Source organism: Natrix helvetica (assembly GCF_964273705.1).
Source record: "Natrix helvetica genome assembly, chromosome: 2".
NCBI lineage: Eukaryota > Metazoa > Chordata > Lepidosauria > Squamata > Natricidae > Natrix > Natrix helvetica.
The window spans coordinates 121,807,565-121,827,908 of NC_138552.1; the positions used below are offsets into that span (position 1 = coordinate 121,807,565).

Here is a 20,344-nt window from a genome sequence, read left to right on the forward strand (position 1 = left end):
CAGGCTTGTGGTTATGGGGGATTTCAACCTGCCGTCGACGGGAGCAGCGTCTGAGGTGGCTCGGGAGTTCATGGCTTCCATGACAGCCATGGGCCTGACCCAGTTAATTCAGGGCCCCACACACGAAGGTGGCCACACATTGGACCTTGTTTTTGTATCTGAGCAGTGGACGAGTGATCTGGGTATAGGGGACTTTGTTGTTACACCCCTGTCATGGTCAGATCACTCATGTCTCCAGCTGGACTTCCCTGGCGCTACCCCCCACCGCGAGGAGGCGGGACCAGATGGTCCAAGCTGGTACCGCCCCAAGCACCTGATGGAGCTGGATAGGTTCCAGATGGAGCTTGGGCCATTACCTGTAGCCCTGACCCGCGCTCGGTCAGAGGACCTAGCGGCCGCCTGGAATAGGGCGGCGGCTGGGGCCTTGGACCGGGTTGCGCCTTTGCGACCTCTCCTGCAGCAGCAACCCACCCGGGCTCCTTGGTATACCGAGGAGCTGAGGGTGATGAAGCGCCATAGGAGACGTCTAGAGAGCAGGTGGAGGTCCTCACGCTCCGAATCTGATCGAACACAGGTAAGAGCCTACTTACGGACCTACCTTGTGGCATTAAGGGCGGCCAAGCGTAGACATTGCGCTGCTCTTATTGCGTCCACGGATAACCGCCCTGCCGCCCTGTTTAGGGTGACCCGCTCCCTCTTGTCACAGAGGACGCAGGGGGCACCCTTGCAGGGCAGAGCAGAGGAGTTTCGGGAATAACTGCACGATAAAGTCGCTCAGATCCGGAGCGGATGGGCCCCCCTCAGTGGACCGGACGGGCCGCCAACAGCGAGTCTTGTGAGACCATCCTGGGAGGAGTTTGATTCTGTTGCCCCCGAGGATTTGGATAGGTTGCGTGGACGGCTGCGACCCACCACATGTTTAATGGACCCGTGTCCCTCCTGGTTGGTACTGGCATCTTGGGAGGTGACCCGAGGCTGGCTTCTGGGCCTGGTGAATGCCTCATTGGGTGAGGGATCCTTACCAACCGCCTTGAAGGAGGCGGTGGTGAGGCCCTTACTTAAGAGGCCTTCACTCGACCCAATGGAGCTAGCTAACTATCGTCCAGTCTCCAACCTTCCGTTTCTAGCGAAGGTTGTTGAGAATGTGGTGGCGCAGCAGTTTCCACGACACCTTGACGAATCCGAGTATCTAGACTCACGCCAGTCTGGCTTCCGACCCGGGTACAGCACAGAGACAGCCTTGGTCGCGTTGGTTGATGATCTCTGGAGGGCCAGAGATAGAGGTTGTTCCTCTATCCTGGTCCTATTAGACCTCTCGGCGGCTTTTGATACCATCGACCATGGTATCCTATTGCGCCGGTTGGAGGGGATAGGAGTCGGAGGTACCGTTTTGCGGTGGTTCGGCTCCTACCTCTCCGACCGGAGGCAATGTGTGTTGACAGGGGGACAGAGGTCGACCCCGAGGCCACTCACTTGTGGAGTGCCACAGGGGTCGGTCCTCTCGCCTCTCCTGTTCAACACATATGTGAAGCCGCTGGGTGAGATCATCCGTGGTTTTGGGGTTGAGTATCACCTCTACGCTGATGATACTCAGCTGTATATTTCAACCCCAAACCACCCCAACGAGGCTGTCGAAGTGATGTCCCGGTGCTTGGAAGCCATCAGGGTCTGGATGGGGGACAACAGACTTAAACTCAACCCCTCCAAGACCGAGTGGCTGTGGCTACCGGCACCTCGGTTCAGCCAGCTGATTCCATCGCTGGCCATAGGGGGCGAACAATTGCCCCCTGTGGAACGGGCGCGCAATTTGGGCGTCCTCCTTGATGCCCAGCTGTCAATGGATGACCATGTGGCAGCCGTGGCGAGGGGGGCGTTCCACCAGGTTCGCCTGGTGCGCCAATTGCGCCCCCTACTGGACTGGGATGCCCTACGCACGGTCACTCATGCGCTGGTGACGTCCCGCCTGGATTACTGCAACGCTCTCTACATGGGGCTGCCCTTGGGACGCGCCCGGAGACTGCAGTTAGTTCAGAACGCAGCCGCGCGGGCTGTGATGGGGAATACGAGGTACTCCCACGTAACACCTCTCCTGCGCGAGCTGCACTGGCTACCTGTGGTTTTTCGGGTGCGTTTCAAGGTGCTGATTATCATCTTTAAAGCGCTCCATGGCACGGGACCTAGTTACTTGCGGGATCGCATCCTCCCACATACATCCCTGCGGCCAATTCGCTCACACAGGGAGGGACTTCTCCTGGTGCCGTCCACTAGGCAATGCCAACGGGCGACACCAAGGAGTAGGGCCTTCTCTGTGATGGGCCCAACCCTCTGGAATGACCTCCCCCCCGACATTAGAACCACTTCTGACCTCCGCTCCTTCCGGCAAAAATTGAAGACTCACCTGTTCCGATTAGCAGGCCTGGCATAATTACAATCTGTCCCTCCTGGCAAATGTATTATTATCTTAGGGGTTTTTTAATTTGTTGTGTCTGTTTTAGGGATTTAAAATTTATATTTTTATTAGCTTTGTACAGTTCTTTTAATTGCATTTTAACCTCCTCCAAACTGTACATATTTCACTTTTTTATTGTATTTTGTGATATTCTCTATGGACTGTACACCGCCGCGAGTCCCTTCTGGGAGAGGGGGCGGTCTAGAAGCACCAAATATAAATAAATAAATAAATAAATAAACATAGATCCAGGGACCCCATAACCCATAGCACACACTCCCTTACACACCTGCCAGCACACACCGTGTATATCAACTGCCAGCAGTATCTGCACACTGCCTCATGACATCTGTGCATCACCCTGTACTCCTTGCCCAGAATTCCCACCTCTTCATGCTTAATGACCTAAATAGTCCTGGAGTTATAATGGCAACTGCACCTATTGAAACTGCTGTCACTAAGTTATTCAGCGATATGATGTTGCACTATGTGACTGCTTTGGTTAACACAGAAATTCTAAACACATATCCAACACACCTTCCTCTACACAACAATAACCCTGTGAGATGATGTGGGCTAAGAGACCAATGTCACCCAGCTGGTTTTCATGCCTAAAGCGGGACTTGAATGTATGGTTTCTGCTTTCTAACCTGGTGCCTTAAACATTAGACCAAACTGGTGCTCGGTTGCTGTCATAACCTGAGGACTACCTAACAGCAAATATTTGATTTATGTTGCTAAAATAGTTAGATTACCTGCAAATCCCACAGTTTATATTCCCCTGTCCATTGCAATCAGATTTATTTGGTAACTCCTCATCACATTCACAGTTGCACCGACTGTATATATGTACAGTGGTCAAGTCTGTGAAACCAAGAGGCTGTAGAGTAAAAGTCTGATTTTCAACACATGATGTTGCTGTAATTTGCACTTGGAAGGTAATCTGTAAGAAAAAAAAAAGATTGCCCCATCTAGTCTCAAATGACATTTAAAATAATTAGAAGAGACATTGTATTTCATTAATTATTTATCTAATTATTTACAAATTAGTTTCGTGAATATCATTTGGTTAAATAAAAGCTGTGTTGTCAAGGATTATTCAACAATGGATGTTGCAAAGATATTTACAACAGAGACATATGAACTTTGGAAATACTATTGTTGGTAAAGCTCCTAAGGACCTAATAACCTAATAACCAAAACTTGATGCCAGAGCACATCAATGGTTGGCTGCCCCCTCTGGATTCCACTTCAGTTTAAAGCATTGACCAGGAATGGGAAAAAGAGATTCAGACAACCTATCAAGAAGGACTTACAATTCTAAAGCCACTGCTGAAGAATAATTGACAGCAGAAGTTATACAAGCCCTGTGCCAAGCAGTTGAACATTGAACTAGAGGAGCAATAGGGGCAGAAGCTATTTGGGTCATTGCCATATGTGTCCCCAAGCTATATTGCAATCCAATACAAGTGAGAGATGGAGACCTACCTGTTCTTATAAAGAAAGATTTGAGGAAGGATCAAGCTGAAGACCCCCTTGTACAACTTGACTATGAAGGCCCTAAAGAGTGACCAGCTGACATTTTTGCTGACCGATTTACTGAAGGAAGCCCAACCGTTGCATAAATGTATTTTTAAATGTATTGTCTTATAAATTCGGGGGTTTTTTTGGATATGTATTTAATTTCTTTTTAACTTTTGGGATGTGTGTTTTTTAATGTTGTACGCTGCCCTGAGTCCTTTGGGAGAAGGGCGGCATATAAATCCAATAAAAACAAAACAAAAACAAACAAACAATAAAGAATGAGATCAATTGCAGCTATACAATGTGGTGTCCTCTAAGATAGTTCTGAAGATAAATGACAATTGTTTCTACCTGAAAAGCATAGAGAGACAGTGCTCGATGATTTACATGACCATGGTGATTTGGGACCAGAGAGAACTTTTAAGCTAGTAAGAGATTGTTTCTATTGGCCTTGCATGAAGGCTGAAGTTGAACATTATTGTCACTCCTGTTTACAATACATTACAAGACTATCTTTCCAGAGCTGCCTCACTGGGCCATTTACAAAGTTGAAGATCTATGGAGATAGTATGCTTCCTGTGTTTGGACCCTCATAGAAGTAGGCAGAGAATGATCTGCTAGTAACCGATGAGAGAGGGGGGGAGGGAGGGAGGGAGGGAGGGAGGGAGGGAGGGAGGGAGGGAGAGAGAGAGAGAGAGAGAGAGAGAGGATCTGCACATACGCAGTCACTAAAATCCAACATGGTGGCGACATCAGAGGCAGCAAGGGAACCGGTTTGGTGGCTTGTCAGGCCTGGGTCGCTGCTGGCTCTGTGACCCAAGCCTGGATTCCACTATTGGTTTGGCCGAACTGGGTCAAACCAGCAGCAACCCACCTCTGCACTAAACATATACAAAAGCAACTTCAATGAAGATTGTCTCCAGATGTAACATTCTGTCAAGAATCTGTCCCTTGGATTTAGGCATATTTTTTAAAGAAAGGGGGTCCCACAATTTTATGTCAATTTCATTGTTTGTTTTTTTAAAAGAAGGAATGGAAAGGATTTTTTTTCCAAAAACTTTTTTATCTATTTTTAATTTTCAAAACAAACATAAAAATCCTCCTTCTTTACATCCTCTAGAAAGTGTATCAGTTGGTTACAAAAGGTTTTTGTGCATCTCTTCTACCATCATCAAGTATAATTCATATTAACTCTAGTATCTTAACTCAAATCTTTATACATATTACCATCATCACCACTTTTATTTGACTATAATTGTTTAAACGTCCTTCGTCATAAAATATAGCAGAATTTAATACATAACCATATACTGGCATTTCATTTACTTATTTATAAAATCCTCCATTAACATTAAATCCTTATATCCTATTCTAGCTAAACATCCATAATATTTAATAACAAAGTTTTCTAATCCTCCTTTCCAAGTCACTGTTTACAATTTACATCCAATTTCCTTATATTATACTCATACATATATATAGATTATTATTATCCTTTCTTTATTTGGCTATATCCTATATCATAACATTTTCTCCCTAATAATCAAAACTTAACTGTGTCTAGTTTAGTTCTTTTTTTATTGTTGTTGTTATTATTATTATTATTATTATTATTATTATTATTGACCTTTATATAAGATCCAAAAGGATTTCTAGCCTTCCCTTCACGGGTATCATTCAATATTCATATCCAATTATTGCTTATCATAACACTACACATTATATACAGTATTATCATTATCAATTTTTTATTTAACTATAACTATTATCACTAAATTTCACTAGGTTTAGCTAGTAATTTTAAATTATACTCTTCCATCTATCAACCTGTATCTTTCCAGTAACAAAACAATCTTATGTCCTCTGCCATTTGTGGTATCAATCTTCTAAGCTTTTTCTTAATCAGCTTTGTATGGACTAGTCCTAGCAACTCCTTGCTTGTAAGATCTCTTGTATAATCCTGATGCCCTCTTTCTGCTTCTTTATTCTGCTTGCCTTTAATTGTCAGCAGTGTTGTCCATATTTTCATTGATAAAGTTTCATAGTCCATAAATTCTTTACTTTTTTCTTCTTCTTCTATATCTTGCCCTTTGAAATAGGTTTCCTCTCCATTTATTTCCTCTTTCAATATTACATTCTTTGCATTTAAAAAACAAACCAATTACATTAGATGTCAGCAAGTTTACTCGCTTTATATTCATTTTCCACTTCAATTCTTTGGATTTTAATCCCCCCATTTTGCATTTGGTGAACATCATCAAATTTTCCATCATGTTTTTCTGTCAGATGTTCCAAATATTCCAGTTTTTGTTCAATTCTCTCATATGTATTTGTTAGTTTTAGTAATTCTGAAAATATTGTCTGCAAGCTTACAATTTCTCTATTTTCTTGACATTCTGCCATCTTTAAAAAGTGCTCTCGCTTGGAAGGTTTTTTTAAGTTAAAACATGGATTCACAAAAGCTGTTTCCCCCCTCTTCTCTGGTTGAAAACACGCTTCAAAGGGACATTTGGCTTTTGGGTAACCATTGCTCTGTAATGAGCTGTCAAAACAAACCATGAAGAAAGGGAAAAGTTCCGCTTGAATACACAAAGCTCCAATCAACAAAAGCTCCCAGCATGTAGCGCTTTTAAAATATTTCTTTTTTTATATCTGTTTTATATTTCAAATTAGAAAAAGAGGTCCAGTCTTTAAATGAATTTTTTTTAAAAATGCTCACAGCGATGAAAGAGGAAAGCTTTGGTCTACAAATCACAGAGAGTCACAGAAAAAAAAGGTAGAAAAAGAAGACTTAATCTGTCCATTTTAAAAAGCTTGTAAAGATTCCATCCATGAAGATAGCATATAAAAAATGGGATAGCCACTGTCCACAACCGTTGCAAGTTTAATGTCACCGCTTGATTCTTCTATTCTTCAATTTAAATCAATGTTTAAGTTTTTATAGGCAGTCTCTCTTTTAAAACAATGATGATTCCTCACCAGCTGGAAACACTTTCACTTTCCATTCCTTCCGTTTTGGGGCCGCCCCGACTTCATCAGTTTGGCTGGATTTTTTATCACCGGCTTGAAGAAATTTCTCTTGCTTCTTTCGGGGATTTTGCGATATCCCTGAGTTCAGCAAGATGTATTCTTCCTGTTCACTGTCTCTTCAGGACAGTTTAGATCCATTTGGACCCCCCAGTGGCAAAAGTGTCAATTGCAATCTCAGAGCATTGAGATTGCACATCGTGTCGTCGTGACTTCGGCCCCGCCCCCGAATGGGAAGGAATTTTGAGTAGAGCATAGTATGTTTTAAGTTTAAAGAAAAAAAAACTTTTCAACGGAATTTTTATCTTTGGGGAACAGGCTTACAAAATACATTAGCATGTAAATAAATGAAAAACTTTTTGGACATAAATGCTTCTGGAAATGGAGAAACTAGTCTTTTCTTTCCATATACACTACAGTCAAAATACTTTTCAACAGAAACAATGTATGAGTTACCCCCTACCTTATCATTTATTTTTACATTGTCACATTCCCCTCTTGGTTGGTTCTTTGTATGCATTTGATTAAGGCAGAAGGAATCATATGAGATTTTGATAGAGCTTGGCACAGAGCTGTGTTCTAAAATAATTTTGGAAGATAAATCCTAAAATGAAATAAAAATAAACTTGATGAAAGACTAGAAGCAGTGTCTTATTACTGCATTCAGAGGAAGAAAACAGGATATTATTGTCTATAAGTTCAAAACGATACACTTCTTACATATAGAATAAAAATAAAATTAATCAACCCCAAAGAATTTTGGTGTCTCTCATTTTGATGACATATCTTATTGTAATCATTACTGATGATCCACTGATACAGCTGACTCAGTGGTGGGATTCATTTTTTTTTACTACCGGTTCTATGGGCATGGCTTGGTGGGCGTGGCAGGGAAAGGATACTGTAAAATCTCCATTCCCTCCCCATTCCAGGAGAAGGTTACTGCAAAATCCCCATTCCCTCCCAATCAGCTGGGATTCAGGAAGCAGAGAATAGATTGGAGCGGTGCCAGTCAGAGGTGGTATTTACCAGTTCTCCAAATTACTCAAAAATTTCACTACTGGTTCTCCAGTACAGATCAGAACCTGCTGAATACCATCTCTGGATCCAGCCCATGACACAATCGAGTTCAAGACCCATGTTATAAGGTAAAGGTAAAGGTTTCCCTGTACAGTTGTGTCCGATTATAGGGTGCAGTGCTCATCTCCGTTTCTTGGTCGAGAAAGCCAGTGTTGTCCCAAGACACTTTCATAGTCATGTGGCCAGCATGGCTATATGCCAAAGGCACACAGAATGCTGTTACCTTCCCATCAAAGTGATACTTATATATCTACTCCATGGTGGCGCAGTGATTAGAATGCAATATTGCAGGCTGCAGTGGTGGGTTTCAAATTTTTTTTAGAACCTCTTCTGTAGGTGTGGCCTGCTTTGTGGGAGTGGCTTGCCAGCCATGTGACTGGGTGGATGGCCAACTTGTAAAATGTGGTGAAACTCATTTAACAATGCTCTTGTTTAGCAACCAAAATGTTGGCTCAGAAATTCTGGCATTTGAAGCACGCAAGTCTTAAAGCTGTCAAGTTACAAGACCCTCGCTCTAAAGCAGTGTTTCTCAAACTTGGCGACTTTAAGTCCTGTGGACTTCAACTCCCAGAATTCCCCAGCCAGCTATGCTGGCTGGGGGATTCTGGGAGTTGAAGTCCACAGGACTTAAAGTCGCCAAGTTTGAGAAACACTGCTCTAAAGGGTTACTTTACAACCCCAGGGGTGTTCAAACTTGACAGCTTTAAGGCTTGTGGACTTCAACTCCCAGAATTCCTCCTCCAGTCATGTTGGCTCAGGAACTCTGGCATTGAAGTGTGCAAGTCTTAAAGCTGTCAAGTTACAAGACTTTTGCACCCCTAACCCTTTAGGAAAAAACCCCCAGGGGTGTTCAAACTTGACAGCTTTAAGACTTGTGGACTTCAACTCCCAGAATTCCTTCTCTCACTCTTCATCTTGATGATGTGTGGACAGGAAGGGGGAGGGAGCTGGAACCGGTTCTAAACAGCACTGTAGATGTGTGGAACTTCTTCTATAGAAGAGGTTAGAACTGGCAGGAACCCACCTCTGAGCTGATTGCTACTTTCTTACAGAAAGTAGTAGTCTCCCAAACCAAGAGGCAGTCACAGCAACATTTTTTTCTGGAAGATGGCTGGATTTTCTCTCCTTGTAATGAATGTATTATTATCTGGCCTGGCAAGCAAAATCGTCAGCTCAGCTACAGCTATCATAGTGAACAGTTGTTTTGCTTTTACTTCTTCTGCTGATACTTTCTTAGGAATTTAAATATATTTCAAAGAGGTTAAATAAATAGCTGATTTAGCACTCTTTCACTGCAAGGACCACACCAAATTCTTTGGGGCCGCACCTATGCATGATGGATGCATGCAAATCCACACATAGATCTTCCTTACATACATGCCACATATACACTACAATTATCCAATACAAATAATGTTTGTATTAAATAATTACATAGAGAATAGTAGCTCTTTACTTAACCTTTTTCTGTTATATTTTTTATTTATTTTAAGCATTTATTATGTATTTGTTTATGCAGCCTTTTGATATTGTAATGCATATCCTTTTGGATTTGTTCCTTTTTCTTTTTTATTGTTATTTCAAAAACAATACACATTTTATCTTTAAAAAAGAACTTCCTATACATACATAGACTAACTTTAAGCTCTTAGATGGGGAGGGAAGGGGAAGCTGTTATGTTTTTTTTTAAATTCCCAACACTGACAAAAGATATTATTCTCCCAGAACTAGATTGGGAGAAAATGAGAAGCCACAAGATTTTCTGTTTCTTCACTGCAAGAATGACCTTCTGCAGCTTGCCAGTAAGTAAGTAGGTTGTCGGCCTGCTTGGAAGTCAGAGATGACTAGAGACATGTGTTGAGCTGCAGGCAGCTTCCAGAAATAGTATATACTAGCCTATGAGCTAGAAGTGGACTTAAGTAAGATAATATTATTAATAACACTTACATTATAAGCACCCTGGATGAATTGAATTATATTATTTGAATTCTCCTGGAGTTGTCCTACAGCAGACTTGGGTATCATCTTGCTCAGTTTCTACCAGTAAAAAACAAATATGCCCAAAGCATTATCTTATGAGCTTTCATGCAGCATGATACCATAACATTTGCTTTGTTCATGTGACAGAATTTATAAAATCTTCTATTTTATTGGAGATTTACTTACTTCGTATGTATCATAGACTCTTCTGGTAACAGCGAAAATGGGCTGGATTTTCTTTTCTTTAAGTTTTTGTATCAACTGACCAACAGAAGGATAATCCTATGGAACCAAGAAAATGGTGTGACAGCTCAGTTCAACACAGATGATAAACTAACCCATTCACCAATTTTGACCTAACTTTTGGACAAGAAACCACCCTTCTTCAGTCTTAGCCTGAATTGTTTTAATTTGGGCCATATAGGTATTGAATAGTTATCATTGTACAACTCTCATATTTTCCCACTTTTCCTCCCACTTTTTCTTGCCACAAAAGCCCACTGAGATAGAAAAAAATGGAATAATTGCTGAATGCTTACCTACTATATTCATAGTATGGGTGCCCTATTGCATTCCACTATTTTATTCTGTTTCTCTTTTGCACCATGTCATGTGACTGGTAGTTCAAGCAACATCGCTCTGAGAGCAATCCTGGCTTAGAGTAACAGAAGATCAGATTATGAGACCTCTTGGTTTACAGATGATCACTCTGAGAATGTGACCCTCACTAGTCTTGCCTAAACAATCAAGGTCTTCTGTCATTTGCCATCCTTTCTTCAAAAGGGATTATGGGACGGCCAACAGAACAATGAGTTTGTAGTGGGCATGCTTACTGTTTATAGGGACAGTGACGTGCGGTGAAGTTTATGGCTGGTGAGGCTGGTGATGTCATCAGCGTGAGCCGCGGTCCCCTTCATGTTGACTTAGGAAGGCGGGGAATGGGACGTGCGCAGGAGGGAGGCTGAGGCTAGAGGAGCCTCCTGCACACGTGGTCCCATTCCCCTCCTTCCTGACTCCTGAGTCAACATGAAGGGGACCACAGAGCGCTCCCATTCCCGACCACGTGTGCAGAAGGCTCCTCAGCGCCTTTTCCCTTTTTTTTTAATTTTCATGATGAGAGCGGTGAGGCTCTGCCTCCCCTGCCTTCCCTGACCGCACGTCCCTGCATAGGGATTAGAAGAAGTGCTGTGGACAAGGCAGCCCCTTTTGGCTATTCATTAAAGTCACTCATTTTTTCCCCAGGCTTCCAGAAGGGAAACCTGAAAAATCCTGTACAGCTTTAATAAACACAAATAGCTTCTGTGTTCACACAAGTTTGGCACGTCTTCTTTATAATAATTGTTGACGTGTTTATAGCCTTACTACATTTTAATGTTTTGTTTGTTCTTTTTTATTCCATGGATTTCTTGTAGGCAGCACACTTTGTATGTTGGTGTGTGTGTGCATACATGGAGGTACAAGTACAGTACATATTACTCTAAGTATATAATAGAAATTGTATATACAATTGTGTAATTAGATGCAAATAAAAACAATATAAAATATTGCTCTTAATATAATTATTGCTTATTGTATTGCACATAATTTGGTAAATGATGTTTTTATTGTCAAAATGATTGGCATCTTGATTCTCATTTCTAGAGGGCAAATAGTGCAGACCAGCTGCTGTTCTACATTGAACTCAAGTCTACTTCTAGATTGAAAAAGAAAACTTTATTATATAGCAGTGCTAGCTGACAGCTACTTGTATACTTACATATTCGTTGCTTTTTTTGTACATATTGTCTTCCAAGTGACATTGTCCATCAAAAGGTGTTAAGATGGCTCCAAGCTTACCATCCCCAGCAAAATGAAAACCATCGTCTGTTGTGTAGACTAATAAGCGAGTCACATTCTTCCAGCCAATTATATTCTGGATTTTAAAGCAAAACAAATTTTAAAGAAGTAGAAATTATAAAAAAAATACAAAATCATTGATGCAGGAAGGAACATGAAAGAAGCCTTAAAGAAACAGTAAGATATGATATTTGAAGTCAAATGTTTTGGCTTCTTTTAGTTCATTTCAGGTGAAAAATCAGCCCGGGCAGAAGACAAATATTAGTTTTAATAACTGTGCAAATCCTGGACTGTTAATTATGTTTAGTTTGTCCCTTTCTTCCTGCAAGTTGTTTCAGTTGCCCATACTGACATCAAGCACAATATAAATGTAAATAATCATAGTGTCATGTTAATAGCAGCATAAACAGAAAAATCATTTGTATAGAATTTGTGGAAAAGTAGCATATACTGGAAATAATAAATTAGTGAAACCATCTTCCATTTTTAATCCCAAAAGGTCCTTAATCAATTCTATTTCTACACAGTAGTGGCCATGGGACTTACCTCACAGACAGCGGCCTGCATCATGGCATCAAGTCCTCCTTCTGGCGCATCAAGATTCCCCGATATGTTCTGTTTCCCTACTTCTTCTTTAAAACTCTGTACATCATCAGTGAGGCTAAGCACATGCCTGAAAGCAAATGGTGGCTGGCACTTGGTTTCTTTGGTTGGGCATGGATTCTGGAGCTTCTCTGGATGGGTGTTTACAAATGGCAAGACAGTCTTATCCACAAAGGCACCAAAACCTAAAGGAAATATTAAGGAAAAGTAGTCAACCTTGTTCAATATAAATGTGTGTATGGGAGAACCATAAACCACTTCAGGAAAATATCATTAAAAATAAAATTATAGGAAACAACAGGACTATGCATACAATTATTAAAATTATAAAGGATTATCCTTTAATAATCAGATACATTTGAATAAATATATATTTATCTTATCTTTTGTAAAGGAATAGCTATTTTCCTTGTACACAGCTGTTGTGCAAAACAGAAATGATATGATGCTTTTCCCTTCACTTAGCAATACTATTCCCTCTCATTTTCTACTAACTGTTGTCCTTCAGACTTGTTTTGGAGATACCAATTGTCTTAAGAAGAGCTTGGTTAGACTGCACCGAGGGCCTACCTAGCCAAGCATTCTGTTTCTTGCAGCAGTCAGTCAAATCTCATTAGACATCTAAGAGAAGGACATGAGGATAACAGATATTCAAATCCATGCTACCTCCTGGAGAAGGCATATAATGTCTACCAACCATTTGTAGCTTTATCCTCCATGAATTATCTAATATTCTTTTAAAATCATTTCAGTCCAAAGCTCTCAGCGTAGCATGAAAAAGTGAATTCAACTATTTCATTTAGTAGTATGAGGAACACTATCTTAAATTCCCTCAACCTGTAGCTTCATTGTAGGACTTTGGTTTGCAGCACAATGTGAGGAGGAGATTTTTAAAGTTATCTCAAAAGTCTTCAGCTGATCTCTCAATATTATCATGCCCCTGTATTTTTCCATCCCAAATGTCACTTTGCAAAACTTTCCACTACTCCATTGCTGACAAATTACAAATCTTGGTACTGTCACACTGGGCTTTTCACCCAGGGATATACCTTATTATTCACTGTGGAGATAATCCTTCTAAGGTGAGGATGGGGCAAGTACATGCAGTGCCATTAAGTAGTTTATTTGGCACTCTTGCCACCAGAATACTATTCCCTCTCATTTTCTTTGGTTACCCTTGGTGGTTATTCAAAATGGTTGCAGTGGGGACAAGTGCAGACCATTGTGAGACCAAATCTGAGGGCTTGAAGAGTGGAAACTATAGTAGCATAGAAGGCCCCTAATCCAGAAAACTCCAAATAATGTACACTTTCCTTACAGAATTATTGCACCAGAATTCTACTCTCATTTATTCCCACGGTATGATATGATAAAGGAAAGCTTGCTATAAAATATATTTTCATCTAGTGTTAAAATTCTGAAAATGGCTATTTCTTGCAAAATTAAGAGATGTCAATTAAGATATGATAAATACATCTCATAGTATAGAATATCTCAGTGGAATCTTAGTAGCTGGAAACACTTGAAAAAATAACAATCATGTCAATCTTAGTTCTTGGTCGCTCATGGACACTGCCATGCCATTTTCTTATCAATAATATTAAGCCATTTGTACTATCACCACTTGGAATATATTTTTGTAATTTCAACAGCCTTAGAGTTTCACAGTGGTGTCTTATTGAGCACTAGTTGAGTACTGGTATGTTTCTTATTAAGCTGTTTTTTAAGATCAGCTAAAGTTGGTTAGGTGCTTCCAACTGCTGTGATAGAAGACAGTTGCATATTTTAAAATAATGTACATACCTATCCGAGCTCGTTTGGTAATACTCTGGAGAGCTTTAAGGAGATCTCCTCCTAATTTCTTCACTGTTTGCAGATCATCGTCCATAGAGAATGAGAGGTCCATCAAATAATAGAGATCTATTGGATAATCTTCTCCACGCTGGAATGTCACATTAAAAACAGCAGGTTGTTCTATTGATAAAAGGGAAGATGTTGAACATCTGCTCCAATTTTACCTCATCTCACAAAGCTAGTGATGTTTTTCTGAACTAGGAGACTGTAGGCTGAGTAGATTGTGAGATATGTGAGAAACCCATGAAAGTACATGAAAGGGCAGAATATATCAACATGGTGGTCAAATTGTGGCAGAATGATAAAGAAGGCACCACTGAAGTTAACTAGTCCCAGCGGGGAAGGTACAGTGTGTGAGGGTAGGAGCAGAGGAGGAAAGTAAAAAACGCACAGAATGAAAGGAGAATATGGAATATTTGGTAGAGAAACAGAAAGCAAGCCAGCAATCCTTGTGTGTGTGTGTGTGTGCGCGCGCACACACACACACACACACACACACCTCACATTCCCTTTAATTTGCATAAGTTTATATGCGATACTCAGATCTGACATAAATATTTTGAGAGATGCATATGGTGTTTTATTATGGTGAAAAGTAGGAAATTTTAGAGTAAAAAATTGAAATCAATAGAATTGAAATTAGCCTGAATTATCATTCCAATTATCATGAATTATCATGCTGAATTAATTGCCTTGGAAATTATAGTTAGTTATGTTGTCTAAACATAGCTTTTGGGTAAGAAAAAGAATCAAAAGTGGGATCATACTAACTTTCTATTTAAAAAATGCCTGATAAGAGATGGGAAAAGTCACGTGTGTCATATGCTTCCCATCCTAAAATTGCAATCATCCTTTTAGCCATTTCCTAAATTTCTAATTTGAGGTTCAGATTCTGAGATACCTGGTCTTAGATGCAATCGTACCACCTCTGGGTAGATTTGTTTCTTTGATTGATCAGAAGAAACTGGGTCAACAAAGTTTTCTGGGAAAATAATATTCCCATCACATCCCTTCTCAAGGAGCTGCTGCTTTGTGTCACATCGAACTGAATCTGGTTCTCCTGCTTTTGTGAAATTCTGTGTTTCATAACAATCAAAACATAAAAACAATTAATAAGCTTGAGATATTGGTTGGACCTAATATATTTCAGATAGAGGAAAATAATATTTCATTGTTAAAGGGCATACTTCTTGCAATCATCATCATTATTATGATCATTATCATCATCCCAGCAACTATGGGCAGTTCACCAATATTTAAAACATTTAAAAAACAAGTAACAGTAGAAAAAAGCATAAAACTACAAAGCATGATGGCAGAGAAACAAACCCAGATAGGAACAAGAGAAACAAAGTAAATGGACGTCAATTGTTTTCATCAAATCTGAGCAAAGAGCCATGCCTTTGAAATACTTGTAGATTTGGGACTATTTATTTCTTAAATAATAATTAATCCACTTGGTATTTCACAGCAATATGAAGATAGTATCTACTTCAAGTTGAACTCAGTTCTTAGAACTTAATGATTTGGCTATATAGTTTCCTTGATAACAATAAAGAAGTGGTATATTGTTCCTCTGCATCTGTCTCCTGCTCAGTGAGGTGTGGTCAATAGTATGCTGGCTTGCAAACCTATACCTCAGATATCCTAAATTACATAGAATAACATAAGCATGCCAAATTGGGCTAATGCCAAATGTTTCCCTTTTGGCAGACTGGCCAAAATTTGCCAAAAACTGGCCGATATCCTTAGCAAGAAATTCTGCAATGGCTCCAGTATGGCTGAGCTATTTTTATTTTTCTCTTGTAAAAAATAGTTTAAAATCTTTGATTTACCAAAGCCTTGATGGGCATGATCAGAAGTAGTTGAAAATATAAATTTATGGGACTTATGCTAAAATATCAAGTGTGCAGAAAACAATTATTATTTCTTTGGTCTATTGAGAATAGCCTTTTACAAGACCTTTGAATATAATCATTCTTTCTGGAATCAATAAAGCCTATTTTTAATATCTTCCTTGTAATTCCACGTTTTAGTAGGGAAACTAAAAATGGACGAGAATTAGAAGAACCTTACAGATTTTCCATACGTTCTGTTTCCCTAGCATTTACACCACCAAATCAGAATACCTAAAGTACTGTAAACACAAAGATATTTATATTGTAGTGCATTTCGAGTATGAAGACAGTACCCAATCAAAATTTAATTATGTTCCACAATAAGAGGGAAAATTGATCCCCCATTTTAACAACATTTATTTCTGTAGGCTTGTTGTGGTTTGTGCATGCATTCTTTCCTTGGGATTAACATTAGGTGTGAATGTAGGGAAAGATTGGAAAAAAGTACAATATAGAAATGTACTCAAATTAGTTATAGTTATTTCTGTCCTCTAGGAACTAACTATGGTAAGCATTTGTTTTCTGACCCAAAACCATAATTGCTGCAGATGCACAAAATCCTACAGTGGATTATCTAGAGAAAGTTTGAGTATTGTGGATATAGAAATGTTCATAGTAACTGTAACTCTTTCCATCTGAAATTCTATCAATCCATTGGTTTCATTAGTGTTATTTATTTATTTAGTGTATGACATATCATATGTAGACTAAAAATATAAATTAACATTTCAACTACCATAACAGAACCCAATAAAATATAAATCACAAAGAGATCTATGGTCAAATATCAATGTTGCCATCTAACCATTGAAGTGCAGCATTGTTTATATTAAAAATATCTGATGCTGGACCAATATATGGCCTCAGCTTTCAGCTAGCCACTGTGTGATCTACAGTTTGATGTGGGACACTGAGGGGAGGATATTATGCCCCATTTATACAGAGAGTCCGGCAGACACCATGTAGTGTGTGAATCCTATTCAAGATTATCAGTTGTGGATGTGGTAGTTCAAAGCCTGGAACCTGTTTTCTGGGGTCATTTATATGTCTTCCTATTATTTATTTTATTTATTTATTTTATTATTTTTACCGTGCTTCTATACCGCCCCCTCTCCCAAAAGGGACTCGGGGCGGTGTACAGTCCATGTAAAAATATATCAAGATACAATAAATAGAATTGAATATGTACAGTTAAAATGGAGGAGGTTAAAATAGAATTAAAAGAACTGTACAGAGCCACTATATATAAATAAACCCTAAAACACACACAAATTAAATTAAAAACAATACCCCTAAAATAACCAGTTAATAGTACATTTGCCAGGAGGAACAGTTGTAATTATGCCAGGCCCGCTAGTCGGAACAGGTGAGTCTTCAATTTTTGCCGGAAGGAGCGGAGGTCAGTAGTGGTTCTGATGTCGGGGGGGAGGTCATTCCAGAGGGTTGGGCCCATCACAGAGAAGGCCCTACTCCTTGGTGTCGCCCGTTGGCATTGCCTAGTGGACGGCACCAGGAGAAGCCCCTCCCTGTGTGAGCGAATTGGCCGCAGGGATGTATGTGGGAGGATGCGATCCCGCAAGTAACTAGGTCCCGTGCCATGGAGCGCTTTAAAGATGGTAATCAGCACCTTGAAACGCACCCGAAAAACCACAGGTAGCCAGTGCAGCTCGCGCAGGAGAGGTGTTACGTGGGAGTACCTCGTACTCCCCATCACAGCCCGCGCGGCTGCGTTCTGAACTAACTGCAGTCTCCGGGCGCGTCCCAAGGGCAGCCCCATGTAGAGAGCGTTGCAGTAATCCAGGCGGGACGTCACCAGCGCATGAGTGACCGTGCGTAGGGCATCCCGGTCCAGTAGGGGGCGCAATTGCCCATTCAGCGACCCATTTGGTTTTCCATTGAGAATTGATCCTGGGCAGATGTTGCGCAAGTGCCAGTGAGGGCTTCCTGGATTTGAGTTCCATTACTAGCAGCTATAAGAAAGAACATTACAGTATGCTTTGTTTCCTATAACCCCAGTAAAGTAGCATTTTGAGAGATGACTCAGAGAAGGTCAGATTCATCAGATGTTAAAATAAAGATAACATTCTCTTTTTAGTATTTTCAGACTGCAAGACTGTATTTTCTTTTTTAAGAACACTGACAGCATCAACAAGTGTTTTCATAAAACAGAATTTGATGTGAGCAAAAGTTTCCACCCAAAGCAAAAAATCAAAAAGCAACCCCAAACACCCAATGACCCAGTTGAAAGGAACAAATTTTAAAAAGACATCTGAAAGACACTTTAAAATGTAAGATTTTGTATTTTGTTTCTCTTTCTTTAAAAAAAAACACGTACCCGTTTCTTGCACCAAGCACAACCAGGGCCAGACTCAATGCAGTCCTGACATGTTTTTACATTGTATCTGGTACATCGGAGAGAAAATGCTTAAGAAAGAAGAGGAAGAAAATGTTATAAAAGAGACATAACAACATACAAAGTTAAAGTACCCTGAATCTCCCCAGATATGAAAATAGCCCACCTTGGCAGCAACTTACAACCTGAAAATGCATTTTGCTAGTCGCCCCAAACTCCAACTGTTCTAAGCCCTCAACTTAGGATCACAACTGAGCCAAAAATTATTGTTACGTGAGTTTTGCCCCATTTTACAACCTTTTTTTTGCCATAATTGTTAAGTGAATCACTTCAGGTGTTAAATGAATCGTATGGTCATGATTCATTTATGAATCTGTTTCCTCCATTTACTTTGCTTGAGAGAAGCCAACTGGGAAGGTTACATGACCTGGGACAGTACAATTATCACAAATGCATGCCATTTGCCAAGTGCACAAATTTTGATCACATGACCATGAGGATGCTGTAATGGTCATAAGTGAAAAAACAGGTCATAAGTCACTTTTTTCAGTTCCATGGTAAATTTGAACAATCATTAAAGAATGGTTGTAAGTCGAGGACCAGCTGCAATGAGATGATGGGTTTTTTTCTTTTATGGGCCTGTGAACCTATATGTGCAACCTTTGCTTTGAGACTGGAACAAGACTACCTACCTCAGCCACCACCCTGCCTCCTAGCAACCTCCTGAAAAATCCAAAAAACTGTTTATATACTACATTTGGAGATATTGCTGTAAAGGAAGTTGACCTTCCACTCCACCATTTGCAACAGCTTGCAAATCTAGTGGGTTATGGTGGAGCTGAACACTGTGTCAAAGAAGGCAAAATAAGCTTTTCTAGTTCATAAGAAAAAATATCTAAAACCAAGTCATGAAATGTAGTACTTTTATTTTATCAGGAAAATCAAAGATCCATGCAACTGTATCATATTAATGTTCTCAAACAGCAGCGGTAGTCAACAGGCTGCACAGGGAAGCAATCTAGCAATCTATCCAAGCTTTACTGCTCCCCAGCCATAGCCACCCCATGTCAAGGAGAGTAATTAATGGAAGTTTTCCCTCAGCTTCTGATATTTGGTCAATGAGGAAGCAACCTGTACCCGCCCTTAAAAAATTCTGTATGCCATAAAGAAGGAGAACATAATTTGCTGGAACCATGTTTGTGACATGATAGGGTTTTCCAGTGAGAGGAACAGATTTCTGTTTCTATGCACAATGAAAGGCTTTCTCCATCTTTTTTATGGGTAGATTTCTAATACTCATAATTTTCATGGCAGGCAAAGTGGTAGAATCCATCCACAAATTTTATTAACATTCTTCATTATTTTGCATGCAAAAGATTCACCAGGGTTAAAAGCTTGAGCTGGGGTTAAGGAATTTTCAGTAGCTTTAGTGTCTTTCAAATGTTAGAGAGGCCCCTTTCCTTCACATTTTGAGTAAGGTGGTTAGGTAAGATACTGATAACCATTTTGACCATATACGGTAGTAACACTAGTAGCTATTACATCTGTGAAGTAAGTCTGAGACAAGATGCACAATTGGAATAACATTTTCAAATCAGCCAACTTCACAGCTAAAATCACCTTCTCAAAACTCAGTCTCACCCTGAGGTATCCATGTAAGAGGGAAATTAAGCAAATTCTTTGACTTCTCTCTGAATTATATCCTGATGCAAACATAATCAACAACAATGTTGCATAAAG

At 40.1% G+C, this 20,344-nt stretch overlaps 1 protein-coding gene across 1 annotated transcript in view; it reads right to left on the reverse strand.

Moving 5' to 3' along the window:
• The window catches only part of ITGB2 (integrin subunit beta 2), a 30,849-nt gene extending 12,161 nt beyond the window's left edge, over nt 1–18,688 (reverse strand). The window contains exons 1-9 of the mRNA XM_081942337.1: nt 18,587–18,688; nt 15,255–15,429; nt 14,303–14,473; nt 12,443–12,684; nt 11,817–11,972; nt 10,247–10,342; nt 10,028–10,117; nt 7,464–7,604; nt 3,205–3,392 (exon numbers count right to left, since the gene is read on the reverse strand). Of these exons, the coding sequence (XP_081798463.1) occupies nt 3,205–3,392; nt 7,464–7,604; nt 10,028–10,117; nt 10,247–10,342; nt 11,817–11,972; nt 12,443–12,684; nt 14,303–14,405 (1,016 nt within the window). The 5' untranslated portion in view covers nt 14,406–14,473; nt 15,255–15,429; nt 18,587–18,688. The remainder of the gene's footprint in view (nt 1–3,204; nt 3,393–7,463; nt 7,605–10,027; nt 10,118–10,246; nt 10,343–11,816; nt 11,973–12,442; nt 12,685–14,302; nt 14,474–15,254; nt 15,430–18,586) is intronic.
• Nucleotides 18,689–20,344: the final 1,656 nt, after the last annotated feature.